Below are 13,921 nucleotides of genomic sequence, written 5' to 3'. Positions count from 1 at the left end.
GGATTTCCATTCCATCATACCAGTTACAATCACTCATTACTCTTCCTTTTCGATCAAACAATTTTCCTCTTCCAAATCGATTATCATCACACCAATATCCTTCATATTCAATACATCCATTATTATGATAACTCGTTCCATATCCAAATCGTTTCCAATTGATCATTATGCCCTTGTACACCAATATTCCATCATCATCATACATTTCACCATATCCAAATGGAATTCCTATTTTACCTTCTTTTTCATTTTCTGTCAATACCAAGCCTTCAAATCGACTCCCATGATCCAAATCCACTATTCCTTCTACTTCTATGGATTGTTCTTCACTGTATGAAATAGCACCAATTTGATGATTTCCTATCACTTTCAACACTTTCTGCTCATTGAGTACAAATCCTTGATTCATGAATATTCCATTATTGAATTGCAATACCACACATTCTCTATTACTCAAAATGAGTGAAATCCAACCATTTGGTTTCATTTCCTTATTCGCGCGTCCTTGTACATTTTGGACAATACAACAATTAACCTGGTAGTTATTCATGACAGATTTGGCAGAATCAGTGACTGTTTGCAACAAAAAATAAAAAAAGAATTACTTTCATTCCAAAAAAGATATGTTTAAGAATTGCCCTCCTAAAACTCAAATATATTGACTTATGGTAGTGGTATAGTAAAGTAGAAATTAGTGATTTAAAATCACTTTATCCTCTTTTGTATGACTTTTGAAATACTAGTATTTCGAAATAACCATTGCCATTTGTGATATTCTATCTCATGCTAATCATTGATAAAAATAGTTTTCAGCCTTTTCACAATAGCCATTCTCTTTTATCATTAATACAATCTATACAAAAACAAAATTTGCACTATCATTGTAATGAGAGTGAAAGTGAAAAATGTTTGCAGGTTAATTTCGAACGAATTTGAATTACACACAAAGATATTAATTATTATTTCCAACACACATTTACAATGATTTCTTTCAATGTTTTAGAAAAGTACTTAACTCTCCTGTGCTTATTAGGTTATTATTATTCCTATTAATGATAACCATAACGTATTTTCAATGAGTTACACTATTGATCTTGTTTGTTAAAATCGTACTCCTTGAACTGTATTTCATTCAATTCTTCCATTGTGAAACGAAAAAAAGGACAAATAGCTCTCTTTTTCACACAATGACATAATATGTATTGTGCTTTCCAATAATTCAAGTATGGTAATCTGTACAGCATGAAGTCTATAGAAATCCTATGTTCAATCAGCCAGTTTATCTAGCATAAGGTTTATGCTATTATTACTACATTTTACTTCCGTAATATTACAAATGAACGATTTCTTTCTCCGCATGCTGTTTTCCAATTTGATTCAAGTCCTTCTTTATCACTGATTATGCTAAATAAGCCATATTTCGTGGAATGCTGCAGTCTATTGCTCATTCACTACCAGTTATTGTCTTTATTATGATCCGATGCTTGTCGTGATGGCTGAATTACTCATCATTATCATTCATCATTTATGACCATATTCTATTTGCTATGCAGTTCTCATCGCTGTCTAATCAATCAGTATTTGTTCAACGATTGTGTTTGTATTGCATTCCATTACGTCCAATAGTTACAATCTACACCAAGGCAACTCATTCTAGTCTTCATTTCAATTGTTTCCTTTTCACTTCCCATATCCAACACACCACACATCATTCATCCTTCAAGTCCTTCAACTATCCTTGTATTTCAACAAACAATAACACTTCTCACACATACTCTCTAATGCGCAGCAGAAATGGGAGGCAAAGCTTCCCGAATACACGATCCATACCCCTCTTTATCCACAAAAATCGCCAGTTTCTTTGCTTGTTCGGCCACCTCCGTACTCACCGAATAATAATCGAAACAGCCACTGATATCCGTGAATCCATCCTTCAAGAACTTGTTTTCTCCACTATTCGTCTCCGCGTACACCTTCACATAGCAGCACGGAATGCCCGCATGCGTCTTCTTATCCATCACTCGCAGCTGTCCAGACTTCACAGACAGCGCCACAAGCAGCGAATTGTTCAGCGAATAGCAGGCTTCGCGCAGCGTTCCATTCCGCACTTCCACCAAAACATTCTTCTCCTGGTATTCTTTCGGAAGCGTGTAGCAAAATTCGCCCACGCCATCGACTTCAGGAGGCAGCTGGACATGCTGCGTGTAGTTGGGACGAATGAAGAGCGACGAAGACTTGTTGAACACGAAGGGATTCAGACTGAAGAGCAACTCCACATCCAGCTCGTAGAGATTGATGTCTGCCTCGCGTAGATTGTAGTAGTGCAGCGTAATCACCTGATTCGTGGAGGACACTTCGAGCGAACTGTCCATATTCATTTGCGATCGTTTCGATTTGAATTCATCGCGAGCAAGGTCCGATTCGTCCCTGATTTCGAAGGTCTTCTCGATATCCATTGTTCCATCCACGTTCTTCACCATCGAAGAAATGTTGCTGAATAGATTTCGCCAGTACAGAACTGGATAGGACTCATAGCGAGCACAGATCTCGCGAGCCTGCGTCAAGCTCTCCGTGAAACAATCGAAATACGCGATCATATAATCGACCTGGACGTTGCAAACGCAGTCTGCGCGCGGAACAAAGCGGCCTTCTCGCTCTTCACAGACGAACTGTTTAAACACAGAAAGGGCGGTCATCACACGATCCTGAAGAATCAAATAATACACCAACAACGCGTAATCATTGCATGTGGGCTTCTTTTGCATCAGATACTTCAAGAAAAGCTCGTATTGCTTCTTTAGCTTGTCGTTCGGAATGTTCATACTCTCTCCTAAGCGGAAACAACGATTATTCACGTAGGGTTTGTACTCGCGAATATTGAAGAGTCCCTCAGCCGCTGAATCGATCGTGAGCATCGGCGAAGAGAATGCCAGTCCAACACGCTTCCTCATTCTCATTCCCACAAGATCCTTCGTGGACTGCAGATCGCGGTGTTTCACTCCGAACTTCCAGATATCCTCGTTATAGAATCGAATTCGACGCAGCTCGGCAACCAGCTTCGTAAAGAACGAAGCATTGGACAGTCTGCCCAACACATACTTCCATTCCAGCTCCTGCACATCATGTGATCGAATGTAATCAAGCAGAACGTCCTCCGAAGCGTTGAGCGCCACATCTTTCCACGAAGTGACATCCAGCGTCTTCGCCTCCTTCACGCAGTGGAGCGTCGTGAAGGAAGGAGAAGCGACAGCGAGGATGGTCGCCTTCGTTGAATCGATGATGTGCGCTGGAAGATGCTCAAAGTCTCCCACCTTCGGGAAATAGAACGAATAACTCAACGTGCAGGTGCTGAAGGCATCGATTGTCTTCACCTCGTTCACCAAAGACTTGAGATTGGATAGAGGGTACGATCCCCGCGGAATCTGATACATGACCTCCACGACTTGCTGGATGGGCGCCACATTCGTAATGACAATCATGCAGGTGTACGAAACTCCCGCGACGAACTCGTTGGTTTCCATGAAACGCTCCACTTTCTTCCCGTTCACTGTCTTCCAGTGATTGCTGTTATCGATGTACTTGGTCAGCACCATGAGAGGACAATCCGCAGGCTTCGTTCCCTCCTTCAGCATTTTGTGGAACACGAACACGGGCGAGTTCGTGACTAACTGCGATTTCTGTAGGTGATAGGCGGCTTCTTCACTCTGAATCCCCAGCACAGACAGGCAGAATAATACTTCCGAAACAGAGTGAGTGCAGAGAATGAAGTCTTTGGAGAGGAAGGGAGAAGACGAGCCGCTGCGCAAATGATGGGCAAAGGACGCCCAGAACGCTGAATTAGGAACAAGATTCACAGGAGAAAACATTTCAGTGCTTTGATAATAATATCCCTCCTGATACTCCTTCGTTTTCTCTAATCGTTCGTAGTGATGTTCTACACTCTTCTTCTTTTTGTAAGTGTCAATGTCTTCCATTCGATCAGCCGACTGAGCAATGAATCGATGAGATGGCATGGCATCCATTCGACGCATTCGTGGAGCGGCCATCGGAGGAGGCGTTGGCATAGAACAATAAGCGACTGCATCAGACAGAGACTCAAGTACCATGCTTTCATCATAAGGTACAAATTCCATCATTCTTGGTCCAAAATTAGAAACAGTAGCCCCCACACACATCATTGGTTGGCTAGCTCCACAAAGCATTGGCCTTGGTGGACATAACTCTTCCATAGATGAACCAATGCTACCTAAAAGAACTTCCTCTTCCTCTTCCTCTTCCACTTCCTCTTCTTCTTCTTCTTCTTCCTCAGGTGGAAGCACAGAAGGCGGCGCATTCAAACTCTTCAGATTCATCGCACTTTGGAAAATGGAGGCGAACGCAAAGCGAGAAAGAGGATTGTGCGCAGCATTATTCTTCATTCCAAGTTCAATTGCTGCGCCTTCTTCTTCAGAAACTCGACTGGCCAGCAAAGCGCGCTCAAAAGCATTCAGACGCTCAAAGAATTGGGGTTGAAGGAAGCGAGACACATCGCCCCCAGTAAGCCACACATCCAAAAACGATTTCTCGACCTTCGATTGCAGAGAAGAAGCGAGATATGCATCAAAGAAGGGACGGTCACGGAAATAGATGAAGACATTCACTTCCGAGCAGTTATATTTGTTGTACAATCGCATCTTTTCCTTTTCGTTCATTCTGTCCCACGAAAGAAGGAACGAGAATTGCTGCAGCCTTGAATCGTCCAACAACACCTTCAAAAGCAGCCATACATCCTCTAGAGACGCCAACACTTGCATCTCTGACTTGCTATCAATCGACAACGGTTCCTCCGCCGTTACTACCGATATCCGCTTCTCTTCCGTGTAATTCTTCGAGGGATCCAGCGATTCCTCCAGCGCTTGCTGCTGAACCATCAGTGAAACACGGTCATCCTCGCTCCCAGAATAGAACAACACGGTGTCCAAGAAACGGCCTTCATCCACTGCAACCACTTCAACCTCGCATCCATTCTCCTTGTAATCGCTCAGATCGATTTCTGCTTTTCCATCTACCATTTGGATGTTCGGCAGCAAACGAGAAAACAAACGGATCGTCTCACGACTATCGCGCTGTTTCATATCTTTCGGAGCAACATCCAACTCATCTCGTGTCTTGGAAACGCAGGCTCCTGGACGTTCTTCATGCTTTTCTGCAAAGTTCGTTCCAGCCGATGCCTCCTTCGCTTTCGTCGTCGTTTCATCCACTTTGATCGGATTCATCAGCAATCCAGGAGGAGGCAGCATATTGCCAGGCAACGTTCGATTCGCTCGCTTTCGTCCCTGGATGTAGTCGTACTCTTCTGGAAGTTCACGATCATTCACGATAAGAGAAGAAACGGGATCTAGCTTAATTCGCGCATAGGAAGGATTGCTCAGATCTCGGATGTGATTACCAAGCATCAAACTCTCGTAGAACGACTTGAGCAACACATGAACGTGTGCAGATGGTGTGATTCCATAAAGCTGGATCGTAAGATGCTGATCGTTCGGCGTGCAAATCATTGAAATGGGGGCATTGCTCAGTTGTCGAGCCCAGGAACCAAAGAACGCATAATGTTCAGTAATGTTCATCTTGGAAGCATGATAAACGCTGATTCGAATCGTGTACAAGGTTCCATTCCTATCTCGAACATACAACACATATTTTCCAGGCTTCAGATTGTGAATCAAAACATAGCCATCGACCCTTGCCAAACAAGATTGCAAGGATTCAATTTCGTCCTCGCTCGACTCGCAAATCAACATATAGTCATTCAAATCATCGCTGATGAGAGGAATCAGAGCTTGAATCTCTTCGTTCTCAGCCACTTCCCAGTTCTTTTTCACGTTGAAGCTTTCGAAATGAAGCGGGAACACAGTGCCATTCACATCGATTCGGGTGATATTGCGGAGAAGACCCAGCGAAACCTCTCCCTTCTCGTCTGTTTCGAGCGAGAATCGGAAGGTCGATGTGCTGTAGAGGTGGTTCAGCTTCACACTCACAGGCAGACTGGGATATGGTTCGCCTGCAGGACCGGATGCATACACAAAGAACTCCACTCCCTGCGAGGTTCTCTTTCTGAACAGAGAGTACGAAGGCTTGACTTCCTCGATGTTCAGATTGCGCTTCGGATTGTAGTCGGTAGAATACAAATCCAACGAAGCCGACAACTGCTTCTTCACTCCATTATTCGTCACAACGGATGCAGTAATACTCGCCTTTACACTTTGAATCGGCTTTGAAATGCGCAGGGGAACCACTACCTCTGCATCATCTTTCAATACTGGCTTCACAGTCACTTCCGATGCAATGTCATCCATATCCTTCGTGGAGAGAATGATCGAAACGTCCTGTAGGAGCGAGTTCGGGAAGGGAGTTTCGTTCAGCATTGCGGATACGCGCAGAAGCACCTGGCAATTCTCATTTCCTCGCACGAGCGCCTCGTTATCGACATCGCCCTTCAGTTCGAGCGCAAAACTCTCCGCAGGGATGGAGAGATCGCACTTCTCCGTGTACACCCAGTCCGCTTCGATCTCTTCGCATACCAACGCCTTGAACGTCTGTCTGCTGCTCCCAGGAGGAAGATAGGGGATCGCAATCTCGTGATGGTCGTTCAATTCGTACTTCCGACCATCCAGAAGAACATAGACGTTCGATTCTTTGCGCTCTCCCTGCTCGTCCAGAACCGTCAGCATCAATCCCGACAGCGATTCGCGCACCAAAACGTTCAGTTGACCCATATTCACCAAGAAACGACTGCTCTGTCCCTTCGCAAAGAAGTCCACAGCGTAGCAGCCGCGATGATTGATCGTCGGGAATATAAACGTCTCGATATGTCGCTGAATCGCAGGCAAATGATAGTGCATGATGCCCGATGTGATCGGTCTGAGACCATCCAAATCGATCGTTGTGGAAATCGGAGAACTGTTCTTTTCGTAGTAAACGCGCGTGTTGAGCTCGAACAGCTTCCATTCCAGCACATCCACGTTCTTCAGCTCCAGGGAAACGGACACTTCGTCTCCCACTCTGTAACATTCCTTGTTGCCTTCCAAAATTCTCAACCGAACTTGATCCCTCAAATCTGCGATCTGTTGATCTGTGTATTCCTGACATTGGATCGATTGGCCACTCAGCAAGCATGCCTTCTCGTAAGACCTCGTTACCGAACGACTGTCGAAGTACCGATAGAACGGTTTGGGCGATTCCTGAGGAAACAAATGCTCCAAATAATCGCGATCCAGCGGGTACATCGATAAATCGTAGCTTTTCGTTTCCTTATCCCATGTTTCCGTTGCCGATCTTGCCTCCAAATAATCCAAATACAATTCTTTGTCGTATTCTCTATGACTGCGCAACAACTCCAGCAATTGTTCGAACTCGTTCGCTATCCCACTGATCTTGTTCTTCTTATAGAATTCGATTCTTCGCATACACACTCGTTTGGCTCGCTCAAAATCGGCCTCATCGCTCTTCTCGCTGCGTTCTGGGTTTCCAAAACGACCAATGTATGTATTTAGGAAGTCAGAACGTGTGTAAAGATCGAAAGAATACTTCGATTTCACCTGGCTGCGCAGCTCTTCCATTGCATCAAAGGTCAAGAGATTCAGGAAAAGGGAGGCAGTTGGAATCTGCTTCTGCTCCAACGTTCCCAGGTACTGCATTATCAGTGGAACAACGTTCAATCCCTTTCGATCCAAATGTTCAAGAATCGTCTTTGGAGAGAATTTAGCATTTGCTGAGGATAAATCCTGCTCAAAGAAATAGGAAGTGTAATGAGACAGAGAATCGTCGAGAACCACTTTGAGAATATCGGATTCCTCTAATCTTGTCGGATACGTCTTTTGTGATTTAGTTTTGCGCCTATACGAGTACTCATCAGGATCAAAGTCCAGATTCAGAATTCTTTCCAGATAACTACTTAACTCAGGAGTAACGTCTTCATGAACGCCTTGTAACAATAGTTCGTAACGCGCTTTCAACATGTCTCGTAATTCTCTCAAATCATAAGATAGACGTCGCTCCTCAAGAATGTCTAAGAGTTCTTTTTGCTTTTCCAAGGATTCAGGCTCGTACACTTGATAGTAAAGAATCTACGTCTGAGAAGAAAGGAAATACAATACTGTGTAACATATCTCCTCATTACCAGAATAGCGCCGCTTGATTACACTCAGTTTATCCTTTTCATTATCATTACGCTCAATTGATTACCTCGCTAAGTACATATTCCTCCTCGTTACTATAGAAATCCATTGACTCAAGAACTGGTATCAAATTAAAACAATTTATGTAGATTTTTGAAGTATTCTTCTGACCAATCAGATTGTGTATAGAGAAATGAAACTGTTCAAATTGTGATGGACAATTCTCTGCTTATTTTTGGGTGTTAATGGGTGTCAAATCATCATTTTTGTTGCTACTTTGATTCTGAGTATAACATTTCAGTTTGTGGCTACTGTTATTCGAAGGGTTTGGTGAGAACTTTGAATTGAAGTGTCAAATTATGAGGAATAAGGCGGGTAAAGATATATGATCATATTACTGTCGTGCATTGCAGATGGTCTATTTGATTGTCAAGCTAGGATCTTTTTAAGAATGTGTTTTGAATATATTACTTCTATCTAGTTCATGAATCTTTGCTGTACAAGGATTCGTGTGCTTTTCAATACTGTACACATAGGTTTGTTGATTAATTGTGTTGTAAACCAATACTTTGTCGACACCAGGCAATAGTCAGATGGTTGTATTTCTTTCCCTTGATATTGGCATTTCAGTGATAGTAATCTAAAAAACGCAATGATAGTTTGATTCATTGTGAATACCTGAATTGAACGATTGCATACCATAACTCTCTCTACAAAGGATTTACCAATTTATTGGATCGAATTTGGCTAAAAACAGTTTTGGGGTATGTCACCAACTATTCATTTCGACCACCATTCCAATAACTTCAATACACAATCTTTACTTTATTTAGTTCACACCTATAATAATAATTATAATTATAAGCAATACAAAACAGCTCCATTTCATTTTCACTCCTATTTCGACACCATCGTTACTCTTGAATAAGTAGCATTAGCATCTATCCAATTCATTCGTATTGTATTGTTGGATAATAAGTCAACCAAAGGAAGAAAAGGAAAATAAGGAAGTTATTGTGACACTGATAAACTCTCCAACCCAGCTACATCTCTGCTTAGCATTCCCTAAAAAATAATGCCCCAGCATATTACTTCAGGATATGACTGTTCATTTCTTTCAGAAAAGTCTAGTATAGAACTCTCTAGCATATATCTCATGAGAACTCCACTTTCTATAGAATATCCTATATCATTAGAGTCATATCATCAAACTCGAAACCAGCTGCTTTTTGTTACTCGCTAATTAATAAAAACACATCTTCTAGGTTCTACAAATAATATATATTACCATTTTCTAAAATGCTTCTTGTTACCCCAAATCAAGGTTTAGCATTCCCTGGTCTTATTTTTCAATTAAATTTTGATTCTAAACACATAATCGCACATAAAAATGATTTGCAAACCATATTATTACTTATGGAACGAATACAAAACACAATAATAGTTTCTTTCATACTTTTTTTGAATGGATCGTGTATTTCTATTATTTGGCCAATATGTAGCAACCATCATTTCAACCTATTCCTCAGTTATCGTTTTCCTCTTTAGGCCGTTTAGAAACGGTTTTGGTATTGTTTTCTACTTATTTGTAGACTCCCTTACCGTCTGATTTTGAGAATACTCAGAATGTTCAGAAGAATTTCTGTGTTGAGGATTAGGTGTATGTTCAATCTGTTTATTCGTCAATGTCTTCTGCAAATCAAGTAATCTTGATTTTTTAATTTATTATTGTTTCTAGATTCCATCAGCACACTCTCCAAATAACGAACCAGTACAGCAGGATATTCAAGAGATGGATCAAATGGATGAAACAGACAAGAATCCCACCAATCCGGAAGAGGGTGTCTCTATCTCAGTAGATGCTTCTCATAACACAAACGAAAGACGTATTCTATGTGAGTATCTGATAAGTAGAATCTGCTGATGAAGAGCAATCCTGTTCTATGGGCTCAGTTACTACAGAAGACGTACGAGCAGCACTTGCTCAACTATTTAGCAGTAAAAGCTGTTGCTGGCCGAAGAGAGCAATAAAAGAAATGGATATAACGATTGTAAGGCACTCATCATAAATCACAATCAGAATAAAATGTGGAGTTGCTATGTCTGCTCTTGGGATATCTTCTCTGAGGAGCGCTCAGCCGGTGACTATTACCGAGCAGACATAAATAGAATGGTATCTCAGCTGAATTCTTTGTAATGACTGATAGATGGATACTGAGGAATATGGTCCGATTCCAAAGCTTTGGGAATATCCGATCTCTCCCCCAACTCGATTTAAGGGTGGAAGGAAAACGATACGCTGGCCACATACAGATCATAAAGAGACATGTCCTGAGTGTCGTGGCCATTGTAGAGTGACGTGTACAAGTTGCAGTGGTAGTGGAACAGTTACCCGTTCACAATATGACCCAGAAACTGGAAAACACACGTATGAAGGCTATTGTATTGTTTTAAAAGTGTAGAACCACAACTGAAACGTGTAGTCGGTGTTCTGGTACAGGAAGAATGGAATGTCCTGAGTGTCAGGGAAAAGGATATGTGATAGGATTCGTTATGGTATAATCTAAGCAAGCATGCTTCTACTCTAGGCCACTGTGAACTATTATAACAGCAATATATCTCTTGTCTTATATGGAGGCGATATTCCGCCTGATCCTATTTGTGATGCAGAGTCATCGCTATGTTTCGAGTATTCGTCTGGTGCATGATTCATCATAGAAAAGAAGGACCGGATTTACAGGCACCGAGAGATTTTGAAAACAGCGATATCCAGGAAACGTGTTTTGACTTGGAGAATCGCGCAGCAAAGGTTCCGATTGGGAGACAACATGATCAATAGAGAAGAGCAGAAATCGAAGAAAAGCGGAGAATAAACAATCAACGTCTCATGGTGAGCGAGCTACCGATTATTGAGGCTTATGGGACATGGAAAGGAAAGAGCTGTGTGTTCTGGGTCTATGGAAACGATTTGAGAGTTTATGCTCCATATTATGAGGAGATGTTTTCTTCTTGTTGTACTATTATGTTTTCTGTTTGTTTCTAAGAATCATAAGGTAGATGGTTAGTTGATGGGAGGACGATCCATTCCGAATTCATTTGTGATTGAATGATGATAAGTAGAATAATAGGAATAGCGTTGTTGAATTGTTCCAAAATACTGATTGGAAGGAAATCGGAGACTGAAATCACGGTGGATGGCTTGTTGTCTCCTTACTGACTCTGGTAGAAAGTAGAATCAAAGTAGGGATGAGTGCAGGATTATTATCATCTATTCTGGGTAAAGTGTATGAAACGGGTCGATCAAATAATAAACCACTTATCAATATAGATGTGAAAGCACAGGTTGGGAATAGATGGTGTTTTCAATTACCATCAACTCCAGAATCATCACATCTATATGTGTGTCCAGTATCTATTTGTGCAAAATAGTAATAATATTATCATTTCAGTTCAAACTTCTATACTACTCTACGATCCATTCTAAAACTGAATGATCATCATTCAGTTGCATCCATTAAATCATTGAAACTTGAACATTGCACAAATTAGAGTGATTTAATATGATAACAACATGAGTGCTTACAACCAGTAAGAAGTAATTTTACTCACCAAAAACGAAGCAAAATTATCCAAATTTACTGAACCTATTCACCTACTTCCAAATTCGTGTAGTTACCAAGTAATCTTCATCTAAGCAACATAGACATACTTGCTACACTACGGAACTCATTTTAACACTGATAAACAATAGATATGCTTGCTACTTTCAATTATCTTTGATATTCCCTTTCAATCTTCCTATTCCATCCGTCTCGCAGTTAGAAATGAAGTAGATCAAATATACGTGTTTGCAAAAACAATTCTATGAAAAGACTATGAAGATTCATCTCTCAGAATTCCATAAATAGTCAAATATTTACGTTGTCAGTATATTTTGTAGAATGAAAATGGACAAAGGTGTATTACGACTACATCAGCCATCTGAATATAAATATCGTGTTTCTGGTCATAACAAGATGATCAAGCTGCCCAATGGAAAAGTAGGTTCTCTCTTTTTTGCTGAATATATAGATTGCGAAGCAAGCAACCGAAAAGGAGCGGTCATGTTATGAACAAATTATGAGATCGAATTCGGATCTTGCTCGTTTTAGTGCTTCCTATTTTGGCCTCCAACCTATAGAAGTTTCGTTTGTTCTATACTATAATATTGCAGATTATATCTCCCTCAAATGAGCCCTTGTGTAGACCTGAGGGTTTACGGTATTCCCTGCACTTGGACGATGATATTTCAGAAAGTTCTGAGTTTCTTCAGCAGTAATTGTCTGGCATGCACTTCATTCCATAGTGAGCCCATTTTGAACGGCTATTTAGTTTTGGAAGATTTGAATAAATCTTATGTGCATCCCTGTATTTTAGACGTGAAAATCGGCACGCGTACCTATTGTACTTTTCTTTCTCTCTTCACTCATCTGAAGGGGACGGAGCGCCTCCACAGAAAATCGAGCGGCACAACCGCATGTGTCAGTCCACCACTTCCGGCTCTCTCGGGATGCGTGTGTGTGGCATGCGCGTAATCACTCTGAATCTTCTTCACGATAGGTTTACCGTCCGCAAAGCCACGACTGGCTAATCGAAGATAAAGAATGGGGCAAATCGCTGGTAGCCAAATCGATGTTATTGGCGATCGCCTTGTTCTTCTTTGATGGCAATTCCTTTCGTCTGGATGTTCTGGAGATCGTTCTGGAGAAGCTTCTGAATCTCCGCGATATCGTGCGACGCGTAAATTAGCGCAGAAGGAATGAGAAATAGTCGAATTGGAGGTTCTGGTCGTCGTCGTTTTTGTTTACGTACGAGGGCGAAGGGGAAACGCGAGCGGACGTTCATCTGATCGATTTTGGGAATTGTAACTTCTCGGATTGCTATGATACGCCGGATGAAGTGGGGATGGAGTTGGAGAATGAGGGATAGGGATGTATTTTGGCGCTTAGCAATATGATTGCGTATATTCGACTTATACGGAATGGAGCTGTGGGGCTGTCAGAGATAAGGCGGTTTGAGGCCAGTTTGTGATTTTTTGTATTCTAGTTTTTGGCTGTTTGTTCAAATAATAAGCTCTATGGACATCGAATACGCCGTTAACAACATCGGTAGGTTTGCTTGATTGATTGTGGGTCTAAATGAGTCTAACTCTGCAGATCTTTCCGAAGATGAGTCTGTCGGGGTTTTACTCTCGTGTCCAGATAGCAATGGTGTTAGAGTGAATATCATGCCAATATGTATTGTTAGGTCATGGATAACACCTGTTTAAACATGGAATTGGAAACAATGGATATCGTCGATACGGTCGCCAGCAGCGATGTACATTGCTGTTCGATGTGATTCAAAATAGGATTTTGCCGATAAGCAAGAAAACCCTAAAAGTAAGCTGTGATCATTCTAATCGATACTAGTGGCAATCCAAGGAAAGCTATGTCTATCAGAAATAAAATTGTATTGTGTCGAGGCATTTTCACTCGAACCCAATCTGGGATCAAGGAAGAGAAAATTAGCATAGCGTAAAAGATCATACATTTATGATGAATGACAGCGGGCCTATGAACGAAACGTATCCATCTCTACCTTTTGAAAACTCCATCCACAACCCTTTTTTGATCATATCAGCTCCTTTCGTGCTTTCAAATCTCCAAGGGTAGTTAGAAAGGAAGCAGCAAAAGACTGAAAGAGCTACTATTTCCTTCTTCCATACCCATTACCACATGCCCCGT

At 41.5% G+C, this 13,921-nt stretch overlaps 4 protein-coding genes; 2 read left to right on the top strand and 2 right to left on the bottom strand.

The window, feature by feature from the left end:
- Positions 1-1,759: 1,759 nt before the first annotated feature.
- GSBLH_T00000508001 (uncharacterized protein) lies at positions 1,760-2,372 on the bottom strand (the record flags this gene model as incomplete). XM_013038725.1 has 1 exon in its annotated part: positions 1,760-2,372. One exon carries the CDS (start codon positions 2,370-2,372, stop codon positions 1,779-1,781), a length of 594 nt encoding a protein of 197 aa, XP_012894179.1. The 3' UTR covers positions 1,760-1,778.
- Positions 2,373-4,414: 2,042 nt separating this feature from the next.
- On the bottom strand, positions 4,415-7,676 carry GSBLH_T00006967001 (uncharacterized protein; the record flags this gene model as incomplete). Its single annotated transcript, XM_013038724.1, is given in 3 exon segments — positions 4,415-4,458; positions 4,493-5,655; positions 5,671-7,676. 3 exon segments carry the CDS (start codon positions 7,674-7,676, stop codon positions 4,415-4,417), a joined length of 3,213 nt encoding a protein of 1,070 aa, XP_012894178.1.
- A 1,947-nt stretch (positions 7,677-9,623) lies between these two features.
- GSBLH_T00000507001 (uncharacterized protein) lies at positions 9,624-11,199 on the top strand (the record flags this gene model as incomplete). XM_013038723.1 has 11 exons in its annotated part: positions 9,624-9,718; positions 9,749-9,784; positions 9,815-9,859; positions 9,895-10,042; positions 10,071-10,207; positions 10,237-10,329; positions 10,364-10,584; positions 10,619-10,712; positions 10,745-10,845; positions 10,875-10,965; positions 10,996-11,199. The coding sequence occupies exons 3-11, from the start codon at positions 9,842-9,844 to the stop codon at positions 11,197-11,199; spliced, it is 1,107 nt and encodes a 368-aa protein (XP_012894177.1). The 5' UTR covers positions 9,624-9,718; positions 9,749-9,784; positions 9,815-9,841.
- An 898-nt stretch (positions 11,200-12,097) lies between these two features.
- Positions 12,098-13,245, top strand: GSBLH_T00000506001 (uncharacterized protein; the record flags this gene model as incomplete). XM_013038722.1 has 4 exons in its annotated part: positions 12,098-12,196; positions 12,228-12,347; positions 12,966-13,094; positions 13,125-13,245. 4 exons carry the CDS (start codon positions 12,098-12,100, stop codon positions 13,224-13,226), a joined length of 450 nt encoding a protein of 149 aa, XP_012894176.1. The 3' UTR covers positions 13,227-13,245.
- Positions 13,246-13,921: the final 676 nt, after the last annotated feature.

This window comes from Blastocystis hominis (genome assembly GCF_000151665.1).
Source record: "Blastocystis hominis, Singapore isolate B (sub-type 7) whole genome shotgun sequence assembly, scaffold_0".
Lineage (NCBI taxonomy): Eukaryota > Bigyra > Opalinata > Blastocystidae > Blastocystis > Blastocystis hominis.
Note: the sequence above shows the minus strand (reverse complement) of the source record. Positions and strands in the feature narration are given on the sequence as shown.